Here is a 23,914-nt window from a genome sequence, read left to right as displayed (position 1 = left end):
TGAAAAAGGGCCGGGGTCCGGCTGAGGGGAGCACGAGTCTCAAAGAGTTAGGGTTCTCTCGCGGGTCCGAGGGTCTGACGAACGCTCTGGGCATGCGGACCACACCTGAACAGCACCGGCTGCTGCGCGGACGTCGGCCGCGGAAAGTAGATCTGCGGCTGACCCCCTACGCCGATTTCTGGGCGGTGGCCGAATCTATCGCGCCGGTCTTTCGAATCCGAGGTGGCGCCGGAACTGGTGGTCGCCTGGGCGGCGGTCCCGTAGATCTTGGAGGATCCCAGGTCACAGGTGACCAAGGGCCTAGTCGGCTGTGTCATTGCGGCTTCCCTGTTGGAGAAAGAGTTGGAAACTGGAGGCTGGTTGCCAGCCCAATTAGGTGGGCGCGCGCTGACGCGGAGTGAGTCCCTGGACGGAGCCCTGAACCGAGCGCGGCGCGTTGCCTGGGAGACACATATTGGCTGCGGGGAAGGGGACGGGGGCTGTTGGACATGCGCGCAGAGCCCGGAGGCCACGGACGCGGTAATATTGTCCCTCGGCGTCCGCCGTGGTGAGACCCGGCGCGTTCCTGTGAAGACGGACGGGTCTGGAAGAAGTGGGGTGCGGTGAGCTGAGTAGACCCTTTCCGCTTCGACGCGGGGACTGCAGTGACCCCGGCTTGCTGGCGGTGCCGGTAACGGGTTGAGCCAGTGTGGGGCTGCTCAGGGGCGTGGAGCTGAGGTCTGAAGACCCAGCACAGGCGATTCCTTTCTGCGACGAGACAATTGCTATGGAAATCAAAGTGCTAGGCCAGCGGGGACTGAGGCTCCAGGATCAAGACTGGTGTCTTTCCGGAAGACCCTTGCCTGAGGCTTCGCGGAGCGACTGCTTCCTGAATGAATCTGCCACTCTCCTGCAGGGTCTTGACACCGAGCAGGCGAAGAAGCCTATTCCAATGCCAGCTCCCCCGGGAAACCTGCCTGACTCACCCCTATAAGTGGTGCCTCGCTCTCGTTAACTCTGAGACTTTGTTCCACGTTTGTAACCTAGTATTTCGGTAACGCCCCGCGGTGTTTGTTCACTTTTCCCACACATAATAGACCAGAAAGACTTGCTTCCGGACTTTGCTTTATGACTCTGAACAAGTCATTTTTCCCACTGGGTCTCACTTTCCTCTTGTGTAAAATGGAAATATTAACTCTAGATGCCGGTCTGGTTAGGTTTGAAGATCGAACCAGATGAGGGAAGCCAAAGACTTCATAGGCTGTAAAGTGGTGAAACTGAACTGCTACCGGGTTGCTATTTTTTTTCTCCCCTCCCTCTCCCTCAAGCTAAAAGTTCTTCAGATCTCTTGTGATTTCTTCAGGCGGTCTTGGGACTCCCTAGCCTCCGACCTGGAATAGATCTCTCTTTACACTTCACTTCCACAGAGCCCTTCATTTTAACTTCGCTATCCAAAGCAAGAAAAATAGTTATCATTTTTAGAGGGTTTACTCTGTGCCAAGCCCTGATAAAACTCTTTACCTGGATTATCTCATTAAATTTCACAATATCCTTTTAAGGTAGCCACTGTTACCCTCTTTTTAAGCTCTGTCTGCCGGTAATTGCCAACTTAATGTCTGTTTCCCCCTCTAGACTTTGAGCTCTGAGAAAAGGGGCCATGACTGTCTTGTACATTTCAGTATCTCCAACACCTAATACAGTGCCTGATAAATATTTCTTAACTAGCATGAAAATGACTGACCCTCCTCCCATCACTACCCTTGCCCTCAAGAGCATTGTCTCTCCTGCAGACTTTTAGTTGCTGTGATGGACAGTACATTCCTTTATTCCCATTACTGACTGGTTTGAGGGGCCATCAGTTCGCTTCTTTCTGGATTATCTAATGATGAGGATCCAGAACATCCCTTAGCATTTAGGCTTCCACCTGGGTTCAGGAGGCTTTTTCCTTGCCGTTCATATCGTCTCTAGAACAAGGCAGCCCTAGCTGCCCTTCCTGGGGTGAGCCTGATGCATTTGAGTCTAGGGCATTGGAAGGTAGGATTTACCTATACAATCTTTGGCTATTCTCTTTAGTAGCCTTGGAACCACCCCCATCCCCACTCAGCCTGTTCCTGGAATTCTAGAGAAAAATGGCCAGGCCGGGTGCCATGGCTCATGCCTGTAATCCCTCTACTTTGTGAGGCTAAGGCAGGCGGATCACTTGAGGTCAGGGGTTTTCGAGACCAACCTGGTCAGCATAATGAAACCCTGTTTATACTAAAAATAAAAAAATTAGTCGGGCTTGGTAGCGCCCACCTGTAATGCCAGCCACTAAGGAGGCTGAGGCACAAGAATCAGTCAAACCCGGGAGGCGGAAGTTGCAGTGAGCCAAGATCGTGCCACTGCACTTTCAGCCTGGGCGACAGAGAAATACTTTGTCTCAGATAAATAAATAAATAAATAAAATTGATGGGTGCAGTGGCTCACACCTGTAATCCCAACTCTTTGGGAGGTCGGGGAGAGCAGATCACTAGAGGTCAGGAGTTTAAGACCAGCCTGGCCAAAATGGTGAAACCCCATCTCTACAAAAATTAGCCTAGTGTGGTGGTGCCTGCCTACAATCCCAGCTACTCAGGAGGCAGAGGCAGGAGAATCGCTTGAATCCAGGAGGCAGAGGTTGCAGTGAGCCGAGATAGTGCCACTGCACTCTAGCCAGGACTACAGAGCAAGACTGTGTCTCAAAAAATAAATTAATTAAATGGCTTTGCCTCCCTCCCCAATCCCAGCACCCAGGCATTGTGCCTTGCAGCAGATCCTAGCTGAGCATTTAAGCACAAGCCTCTGCTGACTCCTTTTCGTCTCTGTGGGATCTGCCCTAGTCTAGCAGCCAGAGCCGCAGGTGCACATTTGGCACCTTTTGGCCTCGTGACCTCACCTGTCAAAATGCTTTCCCACCACTTATCTCATGGGGTCCTCTCTACAATCCTGGGAAGTGAGGAGAGCCGGGATTCCCATTCTCACTTTACAAATGAGCAGCAGGATCCTGGGATCCAGTACCAAATCTACCACTAATTCCTTACCTGACCTTGGCAAGTCACCTTCCTACTCCCAGGCTCAGTCACCCATCGATGAAATAGGAGAGGCAATCTGCACAAGACAGCTATATGCTCTCTTCCACCTCCCCAACCTCTCAGAGTGCAGAGGTGACTTGCCCAAGATCAGAGTGAACCAGAGCTGAAGCACTCCCAGTCTGCAGGTCCCCATCACTGATCAGGAAAAGCCAGAGGTGTCACAGCAAAGAAGAAAACCCATTCTTCCACCTTTATGTTCTGATTGTGTGTTCAAGGGCCACATAGATATGTGAGTGGATGGATGGATGGATGGATGGATGAGTGGTTGGATGGATGAGTGGAGGGATGGATGAGTGGATGGATGGATGAGTGGATGGATGGATGGATGAGTGGATGAATGGATGGATTGGTGAGTGAATGGATGAATGGATGGATGGATGAGACAGATATGTCAGAACTTTGGGATCACTCTTAGCAGCAACTTCAGCAGCTACCTACCTCCTCCTGCTCCCTAACAAGTTACCCCTCTGATTTCAGCTGGCTAACCCTTTGGCAGGATCCTCTGGACCCACCAAATTCTGAATCCTTCACATTCTGAAATCACTGCCCCTGCCTGAAAGCCTGGAGCTAGGACCTGCAGTGTGGGGAATACTCTTCATCCCAGGCTTCCTTCTTGACATGTTATCAACCACTGTGCTCAACAGCTACAGCCGTAGGAGGAGAGTCAGTGGCCAGGGACCATAATGAAGGCTCCAAACATGGGCATCCATCACAGAGCAGTTCCTTTGGCCAATAATGGCTGAAATAAACTCTGTGCTCATAATGAAGCTGAGAATCACTGGGGCAGCAGCCTGGCATGGGAAAAGCACACCCTGTGCATCGTGTGGCCTGGTTCACATCTGACATTAAGTTCCTCCACCTCTCTGTGCCTTGGTTTTCTTGCCTGTAAGATAGGTGTGATGCCTGACAAGTGTCGTTGTGGGGAATGAATGAGGTAAGATATAAAATGCCTTGCAGTTCATAGGTGCTCAGTAAACAGAAGTTCCCTTCTTTTTGTTCCAGGTCATGGAGAAATGCTGTAGAGGGAAGGAACAAAGTCTACTGTGCATCCAGCAAGGTTTGTATGTGTGTACGCATGTATGTATGTATGTATTTATTTATTCTGAGATGGAGTCTCGCTCTGTTGCCCAGGCTGGAGGGCAGTGGCACGATATCAGGTCACTGCAGCCTCTGTGACCTGGGTTCAAGTAGTTCTCCTGCCTCAGCCTCCTGAGTAAAGTAGCTGGGATTACAGGGGCCTGCCACCACACCCAGCTAATTTTTGTATTTTTAGAAGAGACAGGGTTTCACCATGTTGGCCAGGCTGTTCTCAAATTCCTGACCTCAGGTGATTCCACCCACCTTAGCCTCCCAAAGTGCTGGGATTACAGGAGTGAACCACTGTAGCCAGCCTCAAGGTTTTTAAACTGGTTTTTCCAAGTACTCCAAAGCAGTGAAATGCATTTGGTGGGGGAATGAAGGGAGGGGAAATGAAATGTATTTTCAACAAGAAATGAAGTTGTGTTCAAACATACTTAATCTTTTTAAGAGATAGTACTTTTCATCTGTCCACTGCCATCATCATAGAACTTCAGGCACAAGGAATACTCCACAGAGATTTTCCAGTGACAAGCTGAGCTCATCTCTTTATTTCATAGAAGTCTGGGGCAGCAGTCAGGACTCCTATGTCCCATCCCTCCGCTTCTTGGGTGAGCCTCTCCCGCATCCACATCTCCCTAACCCAGCCTAACTCTCCCTAATGGCCTATCCATCCGAGAGTGGGTGACAAGTTCTTCAGATACCTGGTGGAAGAGACACCTGGGTTGGAGTCCAGCTTTAATGTTAAAGAGCTGACCTTGGCCAGGCATGGTGGCTCACGCCTGTAATCCCAGCACTTTGGGAGGCCAAGGCAGGTGGATTACCTGAGGTCAGAAGTTGGAGACTAGCCTGGCCAACATGATGAAACCCCGTCTCTACTGAAAACACAAAAATTAGCCAGGTGTGGTGGTGCATGCCTGTAATCCCAACTATTTAGGAGGCTGAAGCAGGAGAATTGCTTGAACCCAGGAGGTGGAGGTTGCAGTCAGCTGAGAGTGTGCCACTGCACTCCAGCCTGGGCGCCAGAGCCAGACTTCATCTCAAAACAAAACAAAACAAAAAACCTCATCCATAAAATGGGGCTAATAAAATTACCCATTCTGCTGTTGGGAGGATTCAATGAGATCATGTTTGAAAAGAGCTGGGCCTTATACCTGGCACATGAGTGCTCAATAAATGTTAATATGCTAATGATTTTGATGACCTGAATGGGATCCCAGGTGAGATTTCATTTGAACTAAGGGGTGTGTGTGTGTGTGTGTGTGTGTGTGTGTGTGTGTGTGTCTACTGGACTAAAGAATCTTTCAGCTGGGCATAGTGGCTCACACCAATCCCAGCACTTTGGGAGGCTGAGATGGGAGGATCTCTTGAGCCCAGGAGTTTGAGACCAGCTTGGGCAACAGCAAGACCCTGTCTCTACAAAAATACAAAAATTAGCCAGGCATGGTGGCATGTGCCTGTGGTCCCAGCTACTCTGGAGGCTGAGGTGGAGGTGGGAGGATCACTTGTGCCCAGGAAGTCGAGAATACAGCGAGCCATGATTGTTCCACTGTGCTCCAGCCTGAGTGATAGAGTGAGACCCTGTCTCAAAAAAAAACAAAAAAACAAAAAAAAAAACAAAACAAAAAACCTTTGGCCAATCTCCTTAGCTTCAAGATTCCATTTCTCCCACAATATCTTCCCATCCAGTACCTCTCCATTCTTCACTCACTAATTTTTCTTTCTTTTAATCTTCTTCTCTCCCAATAACTAAGTGGCTTTCAAGAATTTCATTGCTTTGAAATTTGAGCCGAGATCGCATCACTGCACTCCAGCCTGTGTGACAGAGTGAGACTCCATCTAAGAAAAAAAAAAAAGGGAATATCCTGCAAGATGGTCAGTCAGACCAGGTTGTGCAACTTTGCAGTGACTCACTGTGTGATCTTAGTGAAGTTCCTCCATCTCTTTGAGTCTCAGTTTCCTGAACTATTAAATGGGGGTAATAATGCATAATAGATGTCAAGTACCTAAAACACCTAAGGGCTCCATATAGTTTTATTTTTATTTATTTATTTATTATAAATAAATTATACATTATAATTATATTAGAGATAAATTTATACATAAATTATAATTATTTATATTTATTTAAATACTTATTTATATATTTATTTAAGGTAAATTATATATTTAAAATAAATATATTTTTTTATTTTATTTTATTTTTATTATACTTTAAGTTTTAGGGTACATGTGCACAACGTGCAGGTTTGTTACATATGTATGCATGTGCCATGTTGGTGTGCTGCACCCATTAACTCGTCATTTAACATAAGGTATATCTCCTAAAGCTATCCCTCCCCGCTCCCCCAACCCCACGACAGACTCTGGTGTGTGATGTTCCCCTTCCTGTGTCCATGTGTTCTCATTGTTCATTTCCCACCTATGAGTGAGAACATGTGGTGTTTGGTTATTTGTCCTTGACATAGTTTGCTCAGAATGATGGTTTCCAGCTTCACGCATGTCCCTACAAAGGACATGAACTCATCATTTTTTATGACTGCATAGTATTCCATGGTGTATATGTGCCACATTTTCTTAATCCAGTCTATCATTGATGGACATTTGGGTTGGTTCCAAGTCTTTGCTATTGTGAATAGTGCCACAATAAACATACGTGTGCATGTGTCTTTATAGCAGCATGATTTATAATCCTTTGGGTATATACCCAGTAATGGGATGTCTGGGTCAAATGGTATTTAGTTCTAGATCCCTGAGGAATTGCCACACTGTCTTCCACAATGGTTGAACTAGTTTACAGTCCCACCAACAGTGTAAAAGTGTTCCTATTTCTCCACATCCTCTCCAGCACCTGTTGTTTCCTGACTTTATAATGATTGCCATTCTAACTGGTGTGAGATGGTATCTCATTGTGGTTTTGATTTTCATTTCTCTGATGGCCAGTGATGATGAGCATTTTTTCATGTGTCTTTTGGCTGCATAAATGTCTTCTTTTGAGACGTGTCTGTTCATATCCTTTGCCCACTTGTTGATGGGGTTGTTTTTTTCTTAGCCCTTTGTCAGATGAGTAGATTGCAAAAATTTTCTCCCATTTTGTAGGTTGCCTGTTCACTCTAATGGTAGTTTCTTTTGCTGTGCAGAAGCTCTTTAGTTTAATTAGATCCCATTTGTCAATTTTGGCTTTTGTTGCCATTGCTTTAGACATGAAGTCCTTGCCCATGCCTGTGTCCTGAATGGTATTGCCTAGGTTTTCTTCTAGGGTTTTTATGGTTTTCAGTCTAACATTTAAGTCTTTAATCCATCTTGAATTAATTTTTGTATAAGGTGTAAGGAAGGGATCCAGTTTCAGCTTTCTACCTATGGCTAGCCAGTTTTCCCAGCACCATTTATTAAATAGGGAATCCTTTCCCCATTTCTTGTTTTTGTCAGGTTTGTCAAAGATCAGATGGTTGTAGATATGCAACATTATTTCTGAGGGCTCTGTTCTGTTCCATTGGTCTATATCTCTGTTTTGGTACCTATACCATGCTGTTTTGGCTACTGTAGCCTTGTAGTATAGTTTGAAGTCAGGTAGCCTGATGCTTCCAGCTTTGTTCTTTTGGCTTAGGATTGACTTGGCAATGCAGGCTCTTTTTTGGTTCCATATGAAGTTTAAAGTAGTTTTTTCCAATTCTGTGAAGAAAGTCTTTGGTAGCTTGATGGGGATGGCATTGAATCTATAAATTACCTTGGGTAGTATGGCCATTTTCACAATATTGATTCTTCCTACCCATGAGCATGGAATGTTCTTCCATTTGTTTGTATCCTCTTTTATTTTGTTGAGCAGGTTTGTAGTTCTCCTTGAAGAGGTCCTTCACATCCCTTGTAAGTTGGATTCCTAGGTATTTTATTCTCTTTGAAGCAAATGTGAATGGGAGTTCATTCATGATTTGGCTCTCTGTTTGTCTGTTATTGGTGTATAAGAATGCTTGTGATTTTTGCACATTGATTTTGTATCCTGAGACTGTGCTGAAGTTGCTTATCAGCTTAAGGAGATTTTGGGCTGAGACAATGGGGTTTTCTAGATATACAATCATGTCATCTGCAAACAGGGACAATTTGACTTCCTGTTTTCCTAATTGAATACCCTTGATTTCCTTCTCCTGCCTGATTGCCCTGGCCAGAACTTCCAACACTATGTTGAATAGGAGTGGTAAGAGAGGGCATCCCTGTCTTGTGCCAGTTTTCAAAGGGAATGCTTCCAGCTTTTGCCCATTCAGTATGATATTGGCTGTGGGTTTGTCATAGATAGCTCTTATTATTTTGAGATATGTCCCATCAATACCTAATTTATTGAGAGTTTTTAGAACGAAGCGTTGTCGAATTTTGTCAAAGGCCTTTTCTGCATCTATTGAGATAATCATATGGTTTTTGTCGTTGGTTCTGTTTATATGCTGGATTACATTTATTGATTTGTGTATGTTGAACCAGCCTTGCATCCCAGGGATGAAGCCCACTTGATCATGGTGGATAAGCTTTTTGATGTGCTGCTGGATTCGGTTTGCGAGTATTTTACTGAGGATTTTTGCATCAATGTTCATCAGGGATATTGGTCTAAAATTCTCTTTTTTTGTTGTGTCTCTGCTAGGCTTCGGTATCAGGATGATGCTGGCCTATATTTAAAATATATATTTATTTGAAATATATTTAAGATAATATATATTTATTATAATATATATTTCAAATATATATTTATTTAAAATAAATAAACAAAAATAAAGCTATATAGAGCCCCTAGGTGTTTTACGCACTTGACATCTATTATGTATTATTACCCCCATTTAATATTTCAGGAAACTGAGATTCAAAGAGACTCAGAGTGAGAGATGGAGTCTTGCTCTGTGTCCCAGGCTGGAGTAGAGTGGTACAATCTCAGCTTACAACAACCTCCGCTTCCCGGGTTCAAGGGATTTTTCTGCCTCGGCTTCCCAAGTAGCTGGGAATACAGGCGTGCATCACCACACCCAGCTAAGTTTTGTATTTTGTAGTGGAGATGGGGTTTCACTATATGTTGGCCAGTCGGGTCTCAAACTCCTGACCTCAGGTGATCCGCCCACCTTGGCCTCTCAAAGTGCTGGGATCACAGGCGTGAGCCACTGTGCCCAGCACTTCATACAGCTTTAAAAGGAAGCTTCTGGACAGCTGAAAGATGGCACAGCCCTCAGGTATACATAAAGCCAACTCAGGAGCTTCCAGTTAAGAGTATTTCAGAGTTCTTCACCCCAACTAAGGTGTAAACATTCTCCACTCACTGAGTTGGCCCCCAGTCTATCCTGGGCTACTCAGAATACTCCACCCCACCTGGCCACAATGATTGGAACAGGGATAGGTCCATGAACCAAGTGGGGCCAGCTGGATTCCTGCTCCGGGATTTGTCTAACTGGAGCAGCAGTGGAAGCGCTCCTTGTGGTCTACAGGCCAGGGTTTCCTGTGGCTTTGCTCCCCAGGTTCAGCCAGTCTGATAATGATATCAGTGTTCAGAAAGCGACAGAGGGCTGGGCATGGTGTTGCATGCCTATAATGCCAGCACTTTGGGAAGCAGAGGCAGGCAGATCACTTGATCCCAGGAGTTTGAGACCAGCCTGGGCAATATGGTGAAACCCCATCTCTACTAAAACTACAAAAATTACCTGGGCTTGGTGGCACATGCCTATAGTACCAGAAACCTGGGAAGCTGAGGTGGGAGGATTGCTTGAACCCAGGAGGTTGAGGCTACAGTAAGCTGTGATCATGCCACTGCCCTCTAGCCTGAGCAACAGAGTGAGACCCTGTCTCAAAAAAAAAAAAAAGAAAAAGAAAAAGAGAAGGATACAAAAACAATGAGAGAGAATGGAAGACATACCTCGTGGTAGTACAGGCCCTGGCTACTTTCCCCCAAAATGTTGGCGACTCTGCCCTGTCCGTCCTTGATTGCGTAAACCCAACTTCTCTATTTTGCTTGAACTAGTTCAAGTTCAGTTAATATTACATGCAACCGAGAGGATCTTAATAGATCCTATTTTACAAATGAGAAAGCAGAGTCTGGAGGAAGTGTGATTCACCCAGGGTCACACAAAGCTGGCTTGCCCATCTATTTCCACTACACCACATGCATGGAAGTGTAGCAGAGAAATGTCCAGGTCCTTACTCTTCTTTTGGTGTTTGTGATCTTCAAGAGGATCTGGCACCATCTCTTAAAGAACTCCAACTGTTTCCTTTTTCTTTTAACGGAGTCTCACTCTGTCACCCAGGCTGGTCTCGAACTCCTGACCTCAAGTGATCAGCCCGCATCAGCCTTCCAAAGCACTGGGATTACAGGTGTGAGCCACCACGCCTGGCCTCCAACTGTTTTCGACTTGGGCTCAACCCTGGGCTCCCTGCTCTGCTTGAAACAACGTGTATGTTCTTGGAGTCCATCTTGTTCACTTGTCTCTTCCTAGTGCCCAACACAGTACCTGTCCCAAGCAAAAAGTGGGAGAAGAGCCTCAGTTCTCATCTGGAAAATGGGGATACTCCTGGAAGGAAAAAACTGACAGGAATGTGTTGATGCCAATTCAAACTCTAGGACCCAAGACTTTGGTTTGGTTGTTTTTGTTTGTTTGTTTGTTTTTGCTACAGAGTCTTGCTCTGTTGCCCAGGCTGGAGTGCAGTGGCATGATCTTGGCTCACTGCAATCTCTGCCACTTAGGTTCAAGCAATTCTCGTGCCTCAGCCTCTCATGTGGCTGTGATTATAGGTGCGCACCTCCACACCTGGCTAATTTTTGTATTTTTAATAGAGACGGGGTTTTGCCATGTTGGCCAGGCTGGTCTTGAACTCCTGGCCTCAAGTGATCCGCCTGCATCAGCCTCCAGAAGTGCTGGGATTAAAGGCATGAGCCACTGTGCCCGGCCTAAGACCCAAGACTTTGTATGGGAGAAAATAAGAATCCATTCATGGATTCCCTAAATAGATAATGTGCCTTCAGAAAAAAGACCCAAGAGAATGGAGTCTTCCTCTCTGCCTTTCTCAGACACCCTGGGCAAGTCAGTAACCCTGAGTATCAGTTGCTTCCTCTGTAAATGGGGCCTGCCTTAGAGCACCTTGATGACTCCCTATCACCTTTATGATCCCCCAGCATATAGGGAGAACAAAGTGAATATGGGTCTAGCCAGTAACACCCTCTAATGCAAAAGCTTGTGGCTACTTTACCTCCATCTCATAGATTCATTGTGCGATGTGGTTATCATGAATAATCACCCGAGATAAATGGCTCTTGGGTAAATTTTTTTTTTTTGAGACGGAGTCTCGCTCTGTTGCCCAGGCTGGTGTGATCTCGGCTCACTGCAACCTCCGCCTCCTGGTTCAAGTGATTCCCCTGCCTCAGCCTCCCAAGTAGCTGGAACTACAGGCACGTGCCACCACGCCTGGCTAATTTTTTGTATTTTAGTAGAGATGGGATTTCAGCCTATTGGTCAGGATGGTCTCGATCTCCAGATCTCATCATTCACCTGCCTCAGCCTCCCAAAGTGCTGGGATTACAGGCATGAGCCACCGCGCCCAGCCGGGTAAAAATTTTTTCACTGCTGCTTCACTGGAATTCATTAAGCTGGAGCAGGGAGGGAAAGGTGATACAGGTTACAGATGGCTGGGGCCAGGGCCAGAGCAGAGTTGATGGGGTCCTCCGGGAGTGACTGAGGCTTCCCCAGGTTTCTTAGGACAAGTGCAGCTCTGTCATAATTTTCAGATAAGCAAGGGCATAACCACAGTTTCTTGTTGTGGAAAAGGTATGCTAAAAGGGTATTACCCAGAAGAAAAGCCATTCTAAGGTTGTAAAAGGGCCCAGTGCAGTCCACAAGAGAAGGGTTATCAGGAACTCAGAACCATCCTCAGAAGTAGTCTTTTTTTTTTTTTGAGATGGACTTTTGCTCTTGTGGTCCAGGCTGGAGTGCAATGGTGCAATCTCAGCTCACTGCAACCTCCACCTCCCAGGCTCAAGCCATCCTCCCATCTCAGCCGCTTGAGCAGGTGGGACCACAGGTGAACCACCATGCCTGGCTAATTCTCTGGTTTTTTTGGTAAAGACAAGGTTTTCCCATGTTACCCAGGCTGGTCTCGAACTCCTGAGCTCAGGCGATCCATCTGCCTCAGCCTCCCAAAGTGATGGGATTGCAGGCATGAGCCACTGTGCCCTGCTGGCCACAGCGTGCTTGACCTACCTTGCCTTCTTTTTTTTTTTTTTTTTTTTTTTTGAGACGGAGTCTTGCTCTGTCGCCAGGCTGGAGTGCAGTGGCCCAGTCTCAGCTCACTGCAACCTCTGCCTCCCAGGTTCAAGTGATTCTCCTGCCTCAGCCTCCTGAGTAGCTGGGACTGCAGGTGTGTGCCAACAGCTAATTTTTGTATTTTTAGTAGAGACGGGGTTTGACCATGTTGGCCAGGATGGTCTCGATCTCTTGACCTCGTGATGCGCCCACCTTGACCTCCCAAAGTGCTGGGATTGCAGGCGTGAGCCACCGCACATAGCCCTACCTTGCCTCTTATGGAGAACTACAGTTAACCCTCAGTTGATGAAGGGAAGTCTTTACGTAAGAATGTTGGCTAGTTTAAAATGCAGAATGATAGACTTAGAAAGTCAGCTTTTTGTAAATATTTATGAAATAATCGATTCAAGCAAGGATCACTAATGGATGCCAAAAGCAGTACTTATAAGATTTCTGGGAACCAGGATAGTCCCAAAATGTTATGACATTGCCCCACAGATTATTTGCTGATATACAGAGAGAAATTTACAGTTACAAGGAGACCTTTGTCACCACTTTCAGCTAGTCATCAAATTTAGTATCACGAATAGTGATTTAACCTAAATCTACAGAGCACCTGATGTCCTGCAGTGTGGCATGTACAGAATCATGGGTTAAGACTGATCTAACCATTAGACCAATGAGTCACAACCTTCCCCACACGTTAAAATCAACTCAGGGCATTTTAAAGCTCCCCATTCCCAGGCTGCACCCAAGCTAATTATATCAGAACCTCTGCAGGTGGGATCTAGGCATTAGTGTTTTGTTCAAGCTCCCAAAGTGATGTCAAGGTGCAACCAAGATCGAGAGGTACTGGCTTAGAAGAAGATGTTAAAACACATCAAAAGAACATAATCAGACATATTCAGAATGTGGGATATTATGTAAGATTACTGACTTGGCTTCTTCAAAAAGTAAATTTTTTCAAGAAGAACAGTGTCTTTGAACATGTGTCCTAGGAGAAAAAATGAAGAAAAAGGAGGAGAAACAAGGAAGGAAAAAAAAGGTAAGTAGGGACTGTTCCAGAATAAGAGATTTAGGAGACATAATAACCAAATACAATGCAAAACTCTTGACTGGATACTGGCCTAAAAACCATTAAGAACAGCTCTAAATTCACTGGGGAAATCTGCAATTACAAACAACCCTAGATTTTAGTGGTTTGTGAAACAAAAGTTTATTTCAAGTCACTTGTACTACCAGTTGACTATGGGTATATTTTTGATAGCTGTTTTGATCCCTGTGTCTTATTCCAAAACCCGGGAAATGATTAGAAATGCTTCTGTACTGTGCAGTGTGCATCTCGCTGCTCACAATATGTTTGCCGAAGCAATATGGTCAAGCGCTAAGATTATAGGGCAGGAGTGTATCATCTTCCTATAGGGAAGAGGGAAATGAATAATTTTGAGTAATGATACAATCTACTGCAACTATTAGTGGATACTAGGGAATTGTTAATTTTACAGGTATGATAATGTTAATGTGGTGTGTAAAAGACTGATCTTAGGAGATACATTAAGAAGTATTTAGGGATGAGATAGTAACAGTAAAAAAATAGATTGATAGTAAAAGCAAAAGTGGCAAAATATTAACAACTACTGAATCTAGTGGTGGTTTTATGGGTATTTATTATGATTTTTTAACTTTTCTACATGTTTTGCATGGAATTGTGCCTCCCCTAAAATATGTTGAAGTCCTAACTCATATACCTGTGGATGTAACTTTATGTGGAAGTAGAGTCTTTGCCCTATTGGCTACTGTAAGCAATTAAAATGGGGTCATTAGGGTGGGCCTTTAGTCCAATATGACTGGTTTTCTTATAAGAAAACAGAGACACACAGAGAGGAAGAATGGCACCTGAAGAAGGAAGCAGAGTTTGGAGTGATGCATCTACAAGCCAAGAAAAGTCAAGGATTGTCCTCCATCATCAGAAGCTAGGAGAGAGGCATGGAAATCGATGCCATCATTACTCTCATTTTACAGTTGTGGAAACTGAGTGGAGAGAGGTTAAGTGACTTGCCTAATGTCACAGTGCCAGCAGGTGGTGGTGCAAAGATTCCAATCCAGGCATGTTAACTGCAGAGCTTGAACTCTTAGCCACTGCCTGGCACCACCTCCTCTTCTCTCCATGTTTTCATTCACCAGCTCTACAATAGTTGCTGTCAGTGCTAATCATTTTAGCACCCTGAATCCAAAGAGGGATGTGAGTCATCCAATCCTTTAACTCATCCAATTCTTTAATTCCTGAACATAGTTTATTCATGTGTAGCCATTATGAATTTTGTCATGTCCATGTACTACTTTTTAAATTAATATTATCCTATTTGTCAACTCTCTTCTTTTTAAATCTTTTCATTGAAAAGAAGCATATGTATACAGAAAAGTGTATAGTGTTCCATTTTCTGACTATACCACAGTTTATCCATCACATTGCTGAATAGACATTTGGGTTGTTTCCAGTTTGGGGTGGTTATGAGTAAAGCTGCTATGAACATTTTTGTGCATGTGTGGTGTACACATGCATGCGTTTATGTTGGATGTATACCTGATTGGAATTTCTGGGTCATGGGAAAATGCATTTGTTCACTTTTATTTATTTATTTTTATTTTTTGAGATGGAGTTTCACTCTTGTCCCCCAGGCTGGAGTGCAATGGCGTGATCTCGGCTCACTGCAACCTCCGCCTCCCAGGTTCAAGTGATTCTCCTGCCTCAGCCTCTGAAGTAGCTGGGATCACAGGCGCCCACCACCACACTCAGCTAATTTTTTGTATCTTTAGTAAAGACTGGGTTTCACCATGTTGGTCAGGCTGGTGTGGAACTCCTGACCTCAGGTGATCCATCCGCCTCAGCCTCCCAAAGTGCTGGGATTACAGGCATAAGCCACCGCGCCCGGCTGCATTTGTTCACTTTTAATAGATAATTTCATACTTTCTCCAAAGTGTTTTTTGCCAGTTTACATTCCCAACGACAGGGTATTAGGGTTCTTGTTGCTCCACATCCTCACCAACAACTGATACTATTAGTCCTTTAAAAAATTGTGTTGCATCATTCTGGCCTGCATGTAATGGATCTTTTGTGGTATGCATTTTCATGATGATGAATACTACTGAACTTTTTAACATTTTTATGTTATTGAGACAGGATCTTGCTCTGTCACCAAGGCTAGAGTGCAGTGATGTGATCATGGCTCACTGCAGCCTCAACCTCCTGAGCTCAAGTGATCCTCACTATTCAGCCTCCCGAGTAGCTGGGACTACACGCTTGCACCACCACAACAGGATAATTTTTGTATTTTTTTGTAGAGATGGGGTTTTGCCATGTTGTTGCCCACACTGGTCTTGAACTCCTGGGCTCAAATGATCTGCCTGCCTTGGCCTCCCAAAGTCTTGGGATTACAGTAGCCACCGTGCTTGGCCATCTTTTCTTATTCTTTTTGGCCAGTTGGATAGCTTTTATTGAAGAACATGTTCACATCCCTTGTCCATTTTTTTCAACTCTTTTTTTACACTTGAATTTATTTGAAAGAAAAACTTTGTCGTTACTATAAGTGGAAAATCAGTATCACAGGCCAAAAATAGTGACTATTAAAATAAATGAAATTCTAGTATGCTCATTCTTTGTGATAGGAGAGTTTTTGTTTTCTTTTTCACCTTGCCAACAAGGAGAAAGAAGTTCTTAACATTACCAGGCACATTCAAACTCATGTAGGCAGTCAGTAGCAGAACTAGACGTGGCTCAGAATTTCCTCCCTCTTCCAGTGACTTATGAAAATGTTGGAGAGGAGGCACGGATTAAAACCCAGACAGAACTCTCTTGAGCTCTGCCTTAGGGTTAGCATTAATACCAGAGGCCATTTGTTAGGCATGTGCTCTGTGGCAGACACTGTACTAGTCACATTTCCTAGGCTATCTCATTTATTCTGCACACTGCCCTTAGAGGTTGGGTTCTGCAACTTTGGTGTGTGGCTTCTATGTTTGATAGCCAGAGCTCCAGCCATTGCATCTATATTCCAGGCAGGAGGAAGAAAGAGGAAGGGAGCAGAGGGTCATATCTCCCACATGAACCATCTCTCTGTGGGGTTTTTAGTGATATTAGCTGCACAAGTTCTGCTTACGTATTTTTGGTCTTTCTTATCTAAAAGGGAGGCTGGGAAATGTAGTTCTTTTAGCTGGGTGCTTGGCCACCTCCAACAATATAGGCTTTTTTTTTTCTTTTTTGAGACAAGTCTCAGTCTGTCGCCCAGGCTGGAGTGCAGTGGCACGATCTCGGCTCACTGCAAGTTCCGCCTGCCGGGCTCACGCCATTCTCCTGTCTCAGCCTCCCAAGTAGCTGGTGCCCACCACCATGCCTGGCTTATTTTTTGTATTTTTAGTAGAGATGGGTTTTATCATGTTAGCCAGGATGGTCTCGATCTCCTGACCTCGTGATCCACCCACCTCGGCCTTCCAAAGTGCTGGGATTATGGGCGTGAGCCACCATGCCCGGCTGGCTTTTTTTTTTTTTTTTTCTTTTTTTTTTGAGACGGAGTCTCGCTCTGTCACCCAGGCTGGAGTGCAGTGGCGCGATCGCGGCTCACTGCAAGCTCCGCCTCCCAGGTTCACACCATTCTCCTGTCTCAGCCTCCCGAGCAGCTGGGACTACAGGCACCCGCTACCATGCCCGGCTAATTTTTTGTGTTTTTAGTAGAGACGGGGTTTCACCGTGTTAGCTAGGATGGTCTCGATCTCCTGACCTCGTGATCCACCCGCCTCGGCCTCCCAACGTGCTGGTGGGTTTGTTTTGTGTTTTTTTTTTTTTTTTAAAGAAAGATGGGGAAAATGATATTAGATGGGTGACTGGAAGCTTCTGCCACAGAAGCCAACAGGAGTTTTAAAGGGGCAGTCAAACAAACCCTGCTAGCCTGAACCATCACCCCTGAACTCTCCCAGTCCCACAATAGACAGTCTATAGAAGCAGAAGATAGAGAGGGAAAGGAAAGGACAGGAAGATTGGCTGGAAATTCTTAGTGAGATGTTACTCCCTTCCCTCTCTATACTTGTCTTCACTACCATCTGCCTCACCCCCAGCTCCCAGTGCAAAGAAAGTAGTGGGAGGGGGCAGGAAGGGGGGTTTCTACGGCAGGAAAAAGGAGGACTGCTTCCTCCCTGTCCATGGATTCTGGGAGGATGGGACCTGCAGTTTTCCTGCAGCTGCCAGTGTAGAAAGGTACCAGCAGGGTCACTGGGAAATCCCAAATCCTGATAGATGTCACTCTGCCACGCCTCACACCCTCCCAAGTTTGGGAATGTATGTGAATGCAGAGACCAGTGACTGCATCACAATTTGAGGTTTCTGGAGTGGCCTGGGCCAATAGATGACAAGGAACAGTGATGAGGTGTGACTGACAAAAGATGGGAATACCTGAGTCCCTTTCAGCCTTTGGTGCCTGGAAAAAGTCATCACAGGCCTTACAAGTAGGAGCTCAGAGGTTAGAGCTGGAGGAGTTCAGAGTTTTGTATAAGGTCACTGGGCAAGTAAAGTCATCCCTGCTAGAGAGGGCTTGAAGACAGAGAAAGCCGGTTGGGCAGAAGGGGGCTAAAGGTGCTCCTCTGCAAGGGATCATCAGGAACAACGGAGGATCAGGATGGTGTAAAAATGGCTCAGGAGCACCATGCACCATGTGAAGCAGGAAGACAGAGCACTTCGCAGCACCAGGCTGAAGGTCACTCACATGAGGAGCCTCTGCCTTCCCTACACTACAGCCTGGCCCTCAACAGGAATGAAGCCTTGAAGAGAGGCCCATGGTACAGAGGAACTCAGAACCAGACCATGCCTCCCATTTGCATCCTGGCTGTTGAATGGGAGCCGAGTGAATGAGCAGACTCGGGGTCTCCCACTCTAAGCCCCTTCAGTAACAGGCCTGGCCTGTGCCCGGGTTGAGTAGGGGGAAAGGGAGGAAGAAATAGGGCTTACATAGAATTCAGATTACGGGGCCAGGCACCGTGGCTCACGCCTGTAATCCCAGCATTTTGGGAGGCAGAGGCGGGCAGATCACCTGTGGTCAAGAGTTCGAGACCAGCCTGGGCAACATGGTGAAACCCCATCTCTACTAAAAATACAAAACTTATCTGGGCGTGGTGGTGCATGACTGTAGTCCTGGCTACTTGGGAGGCTGAGGCACGAGAATTGCTTTAACCTGGGAGGCAGAGGCTGCAGTGAGCTGAGATCGTGCCACTGCACTCTAGCCTGGGCGACAGAGGGAGACCCTGTCTCAAAAAAAAAAAAAAAAAAAAAAATTAGCTGGGCGTGGTGGCGAACACTTGTAATCCCAGCTACTCTGGAGGCTGAGGCACAAGAATTGCTTCAGCCTGGGAGGCGGAGGTTGCAGTGAGCTGAGATATTGCCCCTGCACTCCAGACTGGGTGGCAGGGCAAGAATCTGACTGAAAAAAAAAAAAATTGAGATCATAGATTTGGACTGCAGAAACAGCTTTAAATTATCAAAGTGACAGGAAGATTAGGAAATCTGCCCAAAATGTTGGTAAGAAATGAACCAGAATGATTTGACAGGGCATATTTAAATGTACTGATAGAAGAAACATAATAGATCAATATAGAATAAGATGAATCAAGAAACAGGTTATAATAAAAATAACTGGCTGAGTGCAGTGGCTCATGTCTGTAATCCCAGCACTTTGGGAGGCCGAGGTGGGCGGATCACGAGGTCAGGAATTCGAGACCAGCCTGGCCAATATGGTGAAACCCCGTATATACTAAAAATACAAAAATTAGCCAGGCATGGTGGCGTGTGCCTGTAGTCCCATCTACTTGGGAGGGTGAAGCAGAAGAATCGCTTGAACCCAGGAGGCGGTGGTTGCAGTGAGCCGAGATCATACAACTGCACTCCAGCCTGGGCAACAGAGCGAGACTCTGGCTCAAAAATAAATAAATAAATAAATAAATAAATAAATAAATAATAAAACTAACTGCTGTTTTTTTGAGCACTTGCCAATTGCTTTGTGACACTGTGTAAACCTCTTACAGGTCATCCCTTTTCATCTTCAGAATAATCCAATTTACAAATGAGAAAACAAACAGAGGCTTATAGGGATTAAAAGTCTGCACTTTTAGCCACAACACTCTCCTGCTTCATAAAATAATTAGCACATACCATGTCCTTGGTGCTGTGCTAAGCACTCAGGATACATTATCTAGACCCATCCTCTCAGCCATCTTGTTGAGAGGCATTATTCTCCTTACTTATCAGATACCTACAAGAGATACAATAACTTCCTGCAATACTATATACAGGGAACCAGGGAAGCTGGGAGACTCATCCAGGTCACTGTCTTTAGAGGTGAATTCTACCTAGATCCTACCTACTCTCAGGGTCCTGACAGGTGGGGAAGATAAGACGACTATACTGCAAGGGAAAATGTGGTGGGTGTCATAGAGTTCCCACAGACAAAGCACCATGAGAATCTCTAAGAAGAATATTACTGAGGGCGGAAAGTAAACCCTAAATTTCTTTGAAACTCACAGTTTTGTAAAATTCTGTACACAGGAATGTAAAATGGTGTAGCTGCTATGGAAAACAGTATAGCAACTCATCAAAAAATTAAATATAGGGCTGATCATGGTGGCTCACACTTGTAATTCTAGTGCTTTGGGAGGCTCAGTGTGGAGGATCGCTTGAGCCCAGGAATTCGAGACCAGCCTGGGCAACATAGCAAAACCCTATCTTTACAAAAAAATTAAAAAATGAAAATCGAATTACCATTGATCCTGCAATTTCACTTCTGGGTACATAGCCAAAAGAATTGAAAACAGAGTCTCAAAGAGATATTTGTACAGCCATGTTCATAGCAGCTTTATTCACAATAGCTAAAATGAGGAAGCAGTGTAAGTGTCCATTAATGAATGAGTGGAGAAACAGGATGTGGTATGTCTACACAGTGGAATATTATTCAGCCTTAACAAGGGATGAAATTCTGACACATGCTACAACATGAATAAATCTTGAGGACATTATGCTCTATGAAATGAGCCAGTCACAAAAAGACAAATGCTGTGTGATTGCACTCATATGAGGTGCCTACAGTAGTCAAATTCATAGAGGCAGAAAGTACAATGGTGGTTGCCAGGGGCCTGGGGAGAAGGTATGGAGTTGTTACTTGATGGGTACAGAGTTTCTATTTTATAAGGTGAAAAGGGTTCTGCAGATTGGTTCATAACAATGTGAATGTAGTTAACACTACTGGATTGTATACCTAAAATGGTTAAGATGGTAAATTTTATATTCTGTGTATCTTAGCATAGTTAAAAATAAATTAAAAATTCTGCACACAACCGGTATTTATGACCTAACTGGACACTGGCCTCTATTTTTATTTCTTAAATTTTCTGTTACTTAGAAGATCTCTCGCTCACTGTAGGCTGACACAAAGAAAAATAGTTGCCTTTGGTATGAAAGTCATATTTCACTTTGTCTTCCCTGGTGCTGACTCATTTCATTTGTGCTAAAAGCTGCATTATGTAAATGAAATTTGCAGAATGGACAGTGGGGAGGGGAAAGAAGAACGAATAATTTGTGTCTAAAATCTCCTTTCTCCTCTGAACCACTCTAATCTAATTTCTGGCTTGGAGTAATGTATATGATTCCAGGAATGACTGCCTAGGTCTGTCTTGGTTTTGAGGCAGATATAAGCATTAGGACATACCAGGATATACAAGCGTATACAATTTAGAACTATTATTCCAGAATAAGTTTATGATTACAGGGAGTTATAATTATTATATTTGTCCTGCATTTTTTAGGCATGGCTTACATAGGTCAGGGTGAATGGATTTTATTTCTAAAGAGTCATTGATTGTGTGTCCTTAAAAGGACACGTTCAAGTTAACTTCTCCTTCTTTCTCTACTTAACAGGGGTTCCAGAAGTCGTGAGGATGTGGTTGACGGAGGGCTTGGAAAAAGATGTTAGGAAAAGAGAAAGAGGAAATTAAATGTAAGTTGCCTAGTCCCACTTGACCTTGTTCCATTTAATTCCACAAATGTACTCATTCATTTAACAAGTATTTCTTGATTTATTTCTATGTACCACGCACCAAGGCTATCACGCAACAGCAAACAAGACAGCCATGCTGCCTGCCCAGTGGGGTTCGCGGTCAGTTGGGAAAGACAGATCTGATGACAAACAATTGTGTGAAGTGTTGTGAATCAGGCTGGAGGCCCTGCCCTGACTGGGGGGGCTGGGGATAGTCCATGAAGTTTCCCCTGAGGAAGCAGTACTTAAACTGAGACCCAATAATGAGATCACAAGACAGCATGCTTACAGGTTTCTGGAATCTTTGAATTGTAATGTTGGGTGAACGTTTTGCCACAACATTCTGCTTGTATACGATTTTGGAAAGGAACCCTGAGTAGTGTGAATTTCTATATCATGGGTCAGCCAATTAATAAACACTGATTGAGCACCTTCAATGTGTGAGGGCACTGGATGATGTGTGAGGTGTCTGGGCCAACTGAGAATCATTTTGATATTTCAGATATCCAGGACTGATTAAATGGAAGAGATAGACAAAAGAAAAAAAAAAGAACTTTGTGTCCATAGGTACTGACTAGGAGGATATCATCGATAATAATAATACCTTCTGGGTATAAGAAACTTATTCCAAACCATATTCTCATATGTTATTCATTTTTTTCCTCTTTCAGTGAATCTGTAGGGGAGGTAGGACAATAATATTCTCCATTTTATAAGAAAGGAAACAAATGTTGTGGGGATTAGTTAAGTGTTTTGCCCAATGTCCCAGAACTTTCCAAACTAGGATTAGAACCCAGGCCTTTTGACACCAAGTCCAAGGTCCCCTCTACTCTGCCACCTTGCCTTTCCATGCGTGTGAGGAATGAAGTAGATAGCTGTTGTCTTTGCCTGCCCAGAATTTCATTTTTCTGACTTTGTACCAGGAAGCACAACTGTCCTTTCCCCACCTTCAGGTCATGTAGTCCAGGTGGAGATAATCCCTCCTCACCTATTGCTCCCGGGTGAGCACACGGCCAAGACCACTGTCATGTCCTAGTGTGAACTGGATAAAGATCCCTCTCTCCTGTCACACACAGTCCTGCACCAGGATAAAGGCTTGGCGAATGCAGCCCTCGCTGGATTTCAACCCCTGCTTGTCCTTTTTTGCAATGAACAACCTGCACAAATATTTGTGGCCTTCCTAATGACTGAGACCTAGCCAGTAAGGTTCTGAGATGTGGATCTGACCCAAGGCAGGTCAATGAAACAGTCTGGCCCTTTGCTAGGATGACCAGGAAAGACAGGCTCTCTTCCCATTTGAATTGTTACACTGGTGGCCATGTTGCCTTCAAGAGGGAAGAGACCACCCAAGATTTCAGTTCACAGGAAGGAAAGAAAATATGACAGATGGAGAAAAAAAACTGTGATAACATTGAGCACCATGCTTGGAGCCAGTGCTACCCTTCGACTCATAAGTTCCTGGAGGGGACGACATTGCTTAATATTTTTCAAAGCCTAGAAGAGTGCCTGGTACAAGGGAAGCAATCAACAAGTATTTGTTGAACAATTGAGCTGATAAATTCCTTTTTTTGTTTTTGTTTTCTGTATATGTAACTGGTTTGTTAGAAGTCTCAATTCACTGGGGAGTATAAATAAAAAGTAACTTTATTTTTTCCAGTAACTATTCTCTCATGTTCTCCTTTCTTACTGGTTAGCAATTTCCTTGGAGCATGGCTGGGTGCAGTGGCTCACACCTGTAATCCCAACACTTTGGGAGGTTGAGGTGGACAGATTGCTTGAGCCCAAGAGTTCTAGACCAGCCTGGACGACGTGGCGAAATCCCGTCTCTACCAAAACAAACAAACAAAAAACCAGAATCTTGAGCAGATCCCACAACTTCCCAGGTAGAAAACTGTTCTAGTATTTGTATTCAAGATTGGCTAGCCAGGCATGGTGGCTCACGTCTGTAATCTCAGCACTTTGGGAGGCTGAGGCAGGTGGATCACTTGAGGTCAGGAGTTCAAGACCAGACTGGTCAACATGGCGAAACCCCATGTCTACTAAAAATACACAAGTTAGCCGGATGTGGTGGGCACCTGTAATCCTAGCTACTCAGGAGGCTGAGGCAGAGAATTGCTTGAACCTGGGAGGTAGAGGCTGCAGTGAGCCGAGATCACACCACTGCACTCCAGCCCGAGACTCCATCTCAAAAAAAAGATTGGTTACAAGCACTGTGCACCCCTAACACAAGTGTCTTTCTCCCTCTCAGTCCTATTTATTCTTCTATCAACGCAGGATGGGGAGGTTATTGATGTGGCACCTCTGGTTCTTGGTTCTTTCAGAAACCCTTTCTTTCAAGGAGGTAGCTGGCCCCAAACTACTAGTGGTCTCTTATCTGCGGAGTTGACTCCCTTATATTTTATGTTTTGAGCTTTGGGCCTTTGGT

General features: G+C 44.8%; 1 protein-coding gene and 1 long non-coding RNA gene across 9 annotated transcripts in view; one reads left to right on the top strand and one right to left on the bottom strand.

The window, feature by feature from the left end:
- Positions 1-23,914, bottom strand: part of C4H5orf52 (chromosome 4 C5orf52 homolog) — a 54,242-nt gene that overhangs the window by 10,251 nt on the left and 20,077 nt on the right. For 5 of the 7 annotated variants that reach the window (XM_054556151.1, XM_054556144.1, XM_063724360.1 and 2 more), the window contains one exon: positions 106-327. In XM_054556151.1, coding sequence (XP_054412126.1) covers positions 106-317 — 212 coding nt within the window. In that variant the 5' untranslated portion in view covers positions 318-327. Of the gene's footprint in view, positions 1-105; positions 328-10,047; positions 10,640-23,914 lie in introns of all 7 variants that reach the window. The other 2 variants (XM_054556145.1, XM_054556149.1) reach the window with 1 other exon arrangement.
- Positions 119-22,064, top strand: LOC129059589 (uncharacterized). 2 transcript variants are annotated; one of them, XR_008525582.2, is made up of 3 exons: positions 119-1,538; positions 4,092-4,146; positions 21,372-22,064. It is a non-coding gene; the product is annotated as an uncharacterized LOC129059589 (long non-coding RNA). The 2 variants fall into 2 exon arrangements; XR_008525581.2 differs by lacking the exon at positions 21,372-22,064 and adding an exon at positions 14,288-14,924.

Source organism: Pongo abelii, chromosome 4 (assembly GCF_028885655.2).
Source record: "Pongo abelii isolate AG06213 chromosome 4, NHGRI_mPonAbe1-v2.0_pri, whole genome shotgun sequence".
Lineage (NCBI taxonomy): Eukaryota > Metazoa > Chordata > Mammalia > Primates > Hominidae > Pongo > Pongo abelii.
This window is presented reverse-complemented; position numbering and strand designations above follow the sequence as displayed.